Genomic DNA, 9744 nt, shown 5'->3' on the forward strand with positions numbered 1-9744 from the left:
AACTTAAACTCAAACTCCTAATTACCTACTCCTAAAGGTAACACAACTCTTACTTAAGATAAGATAAGATAAGGATAAGGATAAGGGATGAGGAATGGGGTAGCTGGCGGCGAGTTGGCGGGCAGAGCTGATGTGGTAAGATAAGTGTGGACTCACCCTGATGAGCTATCGTGTGGGCCCCGCTCTACTGCTGCTGCCGGCGGTGCGCGCGTCTCACAGTGCTGCTACCGTGTGGTGCGTGCTGCTGCCGTGCGGTGCATGCTGCTGTGTGTGGTGCGTGTTGCTGCCTAGTGTTGTTGTCATGCGGTGCGTGCTGCTGCCTAGTGCTGCTGCCGCGCGGTGCGTGCTGCGCGCTGCCGTGCGGTGCGTGCTGCTGCGCAACGCTGTCAGAGGGTGTCTGCTGCTGTGCGGCCTGCTATGCGTGCTGCTGCCTATGACTGCACTGTCGGGCGGTGTGTCCATAACATCACACCCCTCCTGGACAACGAGCTTGTCCTCAAGCTCGAATTCTGGATACGTGGCTTGGAACTCTGCCAATGGGTCAAACGGCTACACACTATCTCTCAATCCACCAACAACATGAACAACAGGGACTGTCCCGTAGCTCAGTGCATAAAGCTGGTTCAGTCCACATGGCTCAAATCTAGAAGGCATGAGTAGGATGTCTGCATCAGCAGTTATTCGATGGGCCATTTTCACCGAGAAACCCACCCAACCCCTGACTTTGTCATGGTGTTGACTCTCAAAATGTTTGAGAAGCTGTTCCAGGTCAGGTCTCCCAGTGCCCAACGTGACTAGTTGCACATCCTACTCCATCATCTAAGGAATGGACTCAGCAATGAGATCAACACCTTTCTGATGGTCAAGCTTGCCAATGAACCCAATCAGAGGGACATTCTCCCGAAGAGGAAGACCAAGCTCCCTTTGAAGAGCTACTTTGCATTGAGGCTTGCCAGTCGGAAGAGTCTCCACAGAGTAATTAGTGTAGCCATCAGATAATAGGTAAACATCCAACTGTGGGTTCCATTCTTTTGCATCAATCCCATTCACAATGCCCTTCAGCTTCCGATCACACTCATTTATTATTTGATGCAGACCCCAGCCACCTCCTTTAGTTTTCAGCTCCCAGGTGTAACCATGGCTTATAGTGACTACACGATCTGCTGCTTTCAGGCCAGCTGCAAGGATATTGAAGTGCCCCCCTCCTCCTGGGTCATGTAGTTTGAAATGATCTATGTGGTTTTGTGGAAGATCCACATAACGAAAATCGCTTACTGGACCACAACCCTGGTGTGCTATGTTGTGGATCACAAGAACGCATTGGGTATACTTATAGAAGAGAACCTCAAGAGCGGCCTTACAGAAGAGAACCATGCGTTTTAAAATACCCGCTCAGCCTCCCCCATATATATTTTTCTCAATATTGCCAAACATAGGGCTGTCCATGAACACAAAATCAATGCCATCAATATAAGCTTGAGAGAAAGTTACCTCCATATCCTGCCCATCCACCTTATATCTCTTGCGCACTCCTGTTTCTTGGACTTCTGCATAGTTATCATCCCCGACCAAAGGAGGAGACTTTACAGTTTCATCCTCCGTACGCTGATTACGAAAGGATTGCTTGCAACGGTACAGTCATCCCAATGGGTCGCCGCTGCCGCTGTATGAGGAAAACTCCGAACGGCTACACTTGGGAATAACTGCGGCTGTCGGGGCAGCGATCTACTGTTCGCTGGATGCCTTTGCCCAGTCCGGATGGCGACTATTTGTGTTGGCGATTCCCTCAGAACTCTTTTCTTTATTGGAGATGAATGCTTCCAGCCTGCGTCACAACTCCCGGACATCTTCCTTGACTTCACGAACCTCCATGTTGGTTTCTGCTAGCCTATGTTCCAGTTCACGGACCTTGGATGATAGCTACTCCATATCGCCCATGACGTTTGGCTCTGATACCAGAATGTTGTGGGCCCGGACGTAGGATCTCGTCACGGGTCGGTCCACGGGGAGAAAGCCCTGCTTTCCCTTGTGCCTTCCTTTGCATGCAAAACCTATTGTGGAAAACCGAATGGGTGATTTGTCCAAGAGACCACCCGAACTCTCCCCACTCTCTTTCTTGACTGGAAAACTGAATGTCTTTATTTCAACTCATAGCTCCTTAAATAGGAGATTACAAAAAGGGGGTTCTTGTTGGATTCGACTAGGCTAGGGTAATCCAACTTAAACTCAAACTCCTAATTACCTACTCCTAAAGGTAACATAACTCTTACTTAAGATAAGATAAGATAAGGATAAGGATAAGGGATGAGAAATGGTGTAGCTGGCGGCGAGTTGGCGGGCAGAGCTGATGTGGTAAGATAAGTGTGGACCCACCCTGATGAGCTATCATGTGGGCCCCGCTCTATTACTATTGTCGGCGGTGCGCATGTCTCACAGTGCTGCTGTCGTGTGGTGCGTGCTGCTGCCTAGTGCTGCTGCTGCGCAGTGCGTGTTGCGCGCTGCCGTGCGGTGCGTGCTACCGGGCGGTGCTTGCTGTTGTGCGTGCTGCTGCCTATGACTGCGCCGCAATGTACTGCCGGGCGGTATGTCCATAACAACCTTACACATCTTCACTGTATTCCTCAGCTTATCCTCCATCTTTTTCATTTTATTGACTTGATCATTGGAGTCTCTTCCTCTAGGATATCACTTTGGGGCCTCCAATGTTCCTTTATGATTACAGGTTCATTACCATGTCAGTGTGAAATTCCAACATTTTTTTTTTCATTTACCATATTGGACAACATCACAACGTAGCTCTTTATGGGGTGTAGTCTCTTTCTATCTATCTATCTTTAAGATAGCCACGCAAAGGGAAGAAATGTGGCGGAATCATAGTTACTAGTTGTGAACTTAATTGTCTTCCTCTTTTATTAGGCATGCGGTAAGAAATTACTGTGACCATGCATGGTATATTCCCAGTAGCTGAGGTGGTCCTTCGAATCCCCTGGATTGTGAAGATGCGAGATCAAACCCATGAAACTACCAAATGGGATTTACTGTCTAGGGTGTCAATCGATCGGTTATGGATTGGATTCAATCCGATCCAAATCTTATCAAATTGGATTTGGATGGTCCATTATAATTATTGAATTGGGCCAATCCAAAATAAATTGGTCAATATTCTTATTGGTTTGAATTGAACCCAAACCAAATTTCCAATAATCTAATTATGAGGCTAAACATTTGTCTAATTTGAAATAGATCAAAATTAAAATTAGCATAAAATCACTTTTGTGAAAGTACTTTTACAAAAACATTTCTATAAAAGTAAATTTATGAAAAGTACTTTTATGAAAGCACTTTTACAAAAATACTTTTATGAAATAACTTTTACAGAAGCACTTTTATGAAAGCACATTTACACGAAAGCACTTTACAAAAGCACTTTTACGGAAGAACTTTTATAAAAGCACTTTTGCATAAGTACTTTTATAAAAGTATTTTTATTAAAGCACTTTTATGGAAGTACTTTTATAAAAGCACTTTACGAAAGAATTTTTATGGAAGTGGTTTTATGAAAGCACTTTAAAGAAAGTACTTTTATAAAAGCACTTCAACAAAAGTACTTTTACAAAAGCACTTATGCGAAAGTACTTTTATAAAAGCACTTCTATGAAAGTGCTTTTACAAAATACTTTCATAAATGTGCTTTTGTAAAAACACTTTTATCAAAGTAGTTTTATGAAAATATTTTTACAAAAGTGCTTTTTCAATGCCAAAAGGGTATTCTTTTGTAATTTTTATTTCTTCATTTTAATATATTTTTACAATTTTTATATGTTCTGTTTTTTTTATATAATTGTTGATATTTCATTCAGTTTAGATTGAATCCAATCCAGTCCATTTACCTCTATTCTTGTCCACTACTCTTTACCCACACTCTACTAACCACACATTGCCATCTTGAATTGTGAGATGTGTGACTGTAAATCTGTAATTCACGAAAAGTACAGGTGGAGTTGAAGAATCAACAAATTCCCCCGACCGACCCAAGTTGCACCCCTATTCATCACGTGCGCCCTGTTCTGTCCCCACTAAAATCTGTATGGTGTCACGTTTCTCATCATGGATCACACAAGTTGCTGTCGTGGTAGCTCAACCCAAGAACCAAAATAAAAGTTGCTCTGTGGTCCTGTAGATACCCACTACGCCGGCTGCCCCCAAATAAGAAATCAAATGTATGTACAACGTGCTAGCTCCATCCTCTCTACCTGTCTCTTGTCTCTCTATATAAATTTAAACACTACTGGAGAAGAAGAAGAAGAAGAAGAAGAAGAAGAAGAAGAAGAAGAAGAAGAGTTATCATGTCAACATCTTGCCCAGCTCGCCTCACTATCTGGCGTAAGTCCTTACTCTTCCATGGTAATGGCTACGCTGTGTTTAATAACTTGGACGGTAGGCTGGTCTTTCGAGTTGACAACTATGCCTGTGATTGGAGGGAGGAGACCTTCCTCATGGATTCATCTGGGAATGTCCTCTTCACCATCCGACGCCGCAGAAAGGTATTTTTACATCTCAAAAAACCATTCAACCTAAAAACTTAAGCCGTTAAGCGAGATCTTTGAATAAATTTTATTCCTTAACATTGTTTATTAATTAATATATATACACACGATACGATCCCATGGCAGAAACTTGGCATCTCAGGGAGTTGGGAAGCATTTAGGGGTGATAAAGAAGAGAGATTTGGCGGTCGCGAAAATCAAAAGCCCCTAATCAAGGTCACCAAGGTTCTGGGGAACCCTAGTTGCAAGATTACAGTAGCAGCAGGAGACGAGTACCATATGGAATGGTCGCCCAACCAGGGATGGTCTAAGATTTACCGATCAACTACGGGTCTCATTTCGCCCGTCGCAGAGGTACTACTTACAATTAATTTCTTGTTTATATGGATGATGATGCTTAATTTAATTTATTACTGTGCACAACCAAACCAAAGTGATCATCGATTAATCTCTGTGACGATTACGGCAGCAGGTTACAAGGAAGTGCAATGCAGCCTCAGAGTCCTTTCTTGGGAAAGATGTGCTTACCCTCACCGTCCAACCGGGAGTCGATCAAGCTTTGATAATGGCTATGGTTATGATCAATGACGCCATGAGATGAGATGATGAATTTCTTGTAGGACGACAAACTTTCATTTTTGACAGCCAGTTCAGTTAAATTGATCACTAATTTGTTCTGGTGATCACTAAATTGATCACTAATTTGATATATGAATATATCATAGAGAGAGAGAACGAGCGCAGTGATGAGACAAAAATGTGTAATACACTATACAGTTTATAATAAACTGTTGTTAATGAAGGATGGGGTCGTTGTTATCTCAGAATATTCTCAAATATCGTACGCTTGAGCCCTCAGCTTCTTTCTCAACTCGACTAATAAAGGCATAATCAAAACAATACGGTTTCCTGCCCACAAGTTTATAGAGTTCACTCTGCGCCCCACAGCACATTTCCGCCTTGTATTAGAAATTTGTCCCGATGATCAATGTCTCATCATCTCCTGTAGTTGTCATCGGGAGAGATATTCCTTATATAAGGCCAGGATGTGTGTGGGACATTGCGGGGTGCAGATGTGAACTCCACTTTATCTGCTTAAAATTGTAGTCTGTATGTGAGATGTGCGGCTGCAGTGTAGTATGGATAGGGTGTGATGACACCGGATCTGTTTCTCACACGTACATCCTACCATGCATTGGGAACATCTCCCGTACTTATTAGTTATTATTCACAGGAGATGTTCTCAATGCACGGTGGATGTGCCTGTGAGGCACCCATTTGTGAGGAGCATATCCCGCTTCCGGTGTGATCTGGTCACTAATTAAAAGGGTAAATTATAGATATGTACCTTATACTTTGGGGGTAGCTGAACTTTCAGGTGTTACATTTTAAGTGAATTCTATTAAAACTAAGGTTTCAATGAGGATAAAATTATAAAAACATTCATGTTCAGATTTTCTTTTTTTTTTTAATTGTTTTCTGTAGTTCCATTCAAATGCTTTTATTCTTTGTTAAAAATAAGTATAGAGATCGTTTTATATGGGAAAAGAATAAAATAAAAGTTTAATGAGCAAAAGAGAATCTAAATATGGACATTTTTTTGTAATTTATATATTTCTAAAAGTTTAGGGTACTAAAACGTCACATTTGAAAGTGCAGGCCTTAAGTGTCACTACCCCCAAACATATCTATAATTTACCCTAATTTTAATACACTATGTTCCAGGGGTGAGCATGGGTCTGGTTAGATTTTGGTTCCTTGGTAAGGCTTTTGGAATCAGAACCTAGTCTATAAAAATTGGTTTCAAGGTCAATTCTAACTTAGGTAAGTTCCAAGGTCTATCCATGGAACTTATTCTTTACATACTCTCTCCCTTAAACAAGACATATTCTTTAAAAACTTGATTTTCAAAATATATGATATATAATTTAAAACTTATCTATCACCTTCATTGATTAAATCAAGTAATTTAATATATAGTTTATTGTAAGATATTAATATATGGTTCAAAACTGATTATACACATTTAAATATTAAAATGAAAACAAATGATCACATCACTTAAGTAACTCAATGGTCAAGTTAGACCATGGCCTTTGTGACCATGAATACTTGGGTTCCAAAAATTTAAACACGTAAGCCATTCTCATGTCACACATCACATGCCTCCCCGTCTCACATGTGTGGATTAAGTTAAAGGGAAAGTTCGGGGCGTGATGTCCCCAAAATTTAATTTTCAAAACTTAAAAAGAATGAAAAAAAAAAAAGAAAATCATTTTCTAGGAACAGATTGTTCTATAGTTAACCCAACGAAGATGCCATTAACAAGCAATTTGCAGGAACAAATCATTCTTCAATCAAGAGGCGGAAATCATTTTATAGGAAACGGGATTTCATCTTCACGGTTTTTGTTCTCTTCTTCTTTGGGCACCATTAACAAGAGAATCATGGGAAATTGTTTTGCAAATAGATCCAAGGGACAAAAATTATTTTGCAAGGGTGTGAGTTTTGCAAAGACAGCTTATAGTTTCTTTCCACAAAAGTCCTTTTAAGAGTTTTAATCATCTCAAACGGGTCCCAGAGAAATTTTTTGTAGCTTGATGTTGCAAAATATCGTTGTTATTGCTTCACTTGCAAAAAACTGCAGTGTCAAGAAACACATATGAAATCAAACAATTTCTTGTAAATGGCTTTTGCCTTTGGCCGAAATATGAAGAAGAAAGAAAACTGCAAATCTCATGTTAATGGCGCCCAAAGGTTATGTTTGGTTTGAAGGAAAAGATAGGGAAAGGAAGGGTTGTAAAGGTTTTCCTACATTTCCCTTCCTTTACCTATTTTTTTCTTTTAAACCAAACACAACCAAAAGAGAAACAAACGAAATAGTGAAAATGTTGCAAAACGATTTCTGACCCTTGGCTTGAGTTTCAAATTTTCTTTTTTTACTTTTTAAAATTTCAAAAAAAAAATAAATTTTAGAGGCATAACATTTCAAATTTACTGTTTAACTTAATCCACACATGTAAGATAGAGAGACATATGACGTGGTTGAATCTGATTGGAAGTGCAGGCCAACAGGCTACAGCCACCTCAGCTGGTGGACTATAGCATCAGTACTCTTTTCTTTTTCAACTAGAAGACTAGATCCCTTACGTACCTACATTAACAATGCCACCAGCGGCTGCTAATTAAAACCAGTCCAACTCAACACACGAATGCGTAAGATACCTTCTAAGGCATCCGCAGCCGACGCTTATTCTCTTCTTCTTCTTCATATCTCTTCGCTTTCATGACGACGAAACAATCTTAAACTTTGCTTTTGCTTTGTGCAACGTGAATCAAATTTCAACGGTCTGGACATGATTATAACGATTCCATTGATTTCAGTTGGATGATGCATTGAAACTAATAGAATCCAAAGCCAAGCTCGCTACAACTTATGTTGCATAAGTTATTTTAATGTAAAGGGCGCTTTGTTTCCAACTTTCCATGTAAAATGGATGAATATTTAATCAGGATGAAATCTTTTGATTTTTTTTTAAGTTTTTTTTTTTTGTAATTTTGTATCAATCAAAAGTCAAAACATATTAATTAAAAACCACACAAAAAGAATTCACTGTTAAAGAAATGAAAATAATAGCATGACATATATATCAATCTGAAAAAATTTACCTGTTTGAGAATAAAAACCTATTTAGAGACCTTACATAACAAATTAAGCTCTTAGGTTGAATGGTTTCTTGAAATGGTATCAAATCATGTTTGCCCAAGTGCTCTATTGTTTGATCTAGAGGTGTAAATCGAGCCCCTAGGCGGCCCCCGCATAAAGTGCAAGCCGTGTCATGCCGGCCCGTAGGCCATTCCGAGTCGTGTCACCCTCCCTTGGGATAACTTGGGGGTCGGCCCGGCATGGCACCCACGGCCCAATCCCATGCGGGCCGGGCTGATCCGTGGGCCAAGCCTTGGGTCAGGCCAGACCGTGGACTAGGCCGAAACTATTTATTTAAAAAAAAAATTGAAAAAAAAAACTTAAAATTTTTAAATTTATATGAATTTTGATGTATACAATTGCTTATATACAATAATGAAATAAATTAATATAATATAATTGAAAATAATTGTTTATTTATATAAATATATTATATATTATATATAAATAATATATATGGACCGTGTTGGGCCAGGCCACGGGCGGCACGACCTGCTCGGTCGTGTCGTGCTGTGCTGGCGCAACCCGTGGACCTAAAACCCTAGGCCCAACATGGCCCACATGATCATGTCGAGCCTGGCATGGCCCGTGTGTCATTGTACCGGGCTGGTCCAAAGTTAGGTCAGGCTGCGAGCGGCAAGGCCCAATTTACACCTCTAGTTTGATCCTCCTTTGTCCCATTATAATTAATTAAATTTTAGCACAATCTATGGGATATTTCAAACAATCAAATCCAACTTCTATGAAATATTTTGATAAATATTCTTCCCCATCATCAAAAAATAGCCATATCAGTTAGGGGTGGATTCAAGTCGAGCTGAACCGAATGCTTGGCTATTCGAGTTCGGCTCACAGAAATAGTGTTAAGCTCGATCTCGACTCGGTTTAAAAACTTGTAAGTTCAAAATCGATTCGGCTCAAGCTCGACTACAAGCCAAGTTTTTTTTTTTAAATTATACATATAAAAATAATTTTTTTATTTTATATACAAAAAATTAAGAATTATAAAAATTATTTACTATTACACATAAAAAATAAAAATACTATTATATATATATATATATAATAAAAATAAGAAGGTTCCAAAAATCACAATTTTAGTGAGAAAAAGAAGGAATTAGATTATTCATCAAATACCTTATTTTTCATGCATTATCTAAGTGATATGCGACTTTATCGCAACTAACTCCAATAGTATCATGAACATATATGCCTATATTCATAGTTTGGTTGTTGATGTGGCTTGTGGAGACATGTACATAAAGGTTCCTAACATTCCCGTCCCATTAACCAATGCCTTGTCCTCAAGGCTGTTGCTATGAAATTACAACCTTTCCCCAGTTAGGTTTTTGGACAAAAACGTACGTAATTTCATCCAAAAAATTTAGGTTGTGTTCGGTTACATGAATATCTATGATGTCTCGCAAATTCACATTAATAAAAATGGTTATGACGAAGCTTCTTCCCATATTCGTCGTTCTCAATCATAAG

General features: G+C 39.6%; 1 protein-coding gene and 1 pseudogene across 2 annotated transcripts; one reads left to right on the top strand and one right to left on the bottom strand.

Moving 5' to 3' along the window:
* Positions 1-549: 549 nt before the first annotated feature.
* Positions 550-7819, bottom strand: LOC104606241 (granule-bound starch synthase 2, chloroplastic/amyloplastic pseudogene; annotated as a pseudogene).
* LOC104606185 (protein LURP-one-related 12-like) lies at positions 4276-5391 on the top strand. 2 transcript variants are annotated; one of them, XM_010271274.3, is made up of 3 exons: positions 4276-4544; positions 4674-4901; positions 5017-5391. In XM_010271274.3, exons 1-3 carry the CDS (start codon positions 4347-4349, stop codon positions 5146-5148), a joined length of 558 nt encoding a protein of 185 aa, XP_010269576.1. In that variant the 5' UTR covers positions 4276-4346; the 3' UTR covers positions 5149-5391. The 2 variants fall into 2 exon arrangements, with proteins under 2 accessions (XP_010269576.1, XP_010269577.1); XM_010271275.3 differs by having other exon boundaries at positions 4278-4544; positions 5020-5388.
* Positions 7820-9744: the final 1925 nt, after the last annotated feature.

The sequence above is a fragment of the Nelumbo nucifera genome, chromosome 4 (assembly GCF_055504915.1).
Source record: "Nelumbo nucifera cultivar China Antique chromosome 4, China Antique-T2T, whole genome shotgun sequence".
NCBI classification, from domain to species: domain Eukaryota; kingdom Viridiplantae; phylum Streptophyta; class Magnoliopsida; order Proteales; family Nelumbonaceae; genus Nelumbo; species Nelumbo nucifera.

Bases quoted from the DNA above. Each gene is read 5' to 3' on its own strand.
- LOC104606185 (XM_010271274.3), top strand. From the start codon at position 4,347: ATGTCAACATCTTGCCCAGCTCGCCTCACTATCTGGCGTAAGTCCTTA. The intron at 4,545-4,673 runs GTATTTTTACAT...ATCCCATGGCAG, and splicing joins CCATCCGACGCCGCAGAAAG to AAACTTGGCATCTCAGGGAG. The intron at 4,902-5,016 runs GTACTACTTACA...CGATTACGGCAG, and splicing joins TCATTTCGCCCGTCGCAGAG to CAGGTTACAAGGAAGTGCAA.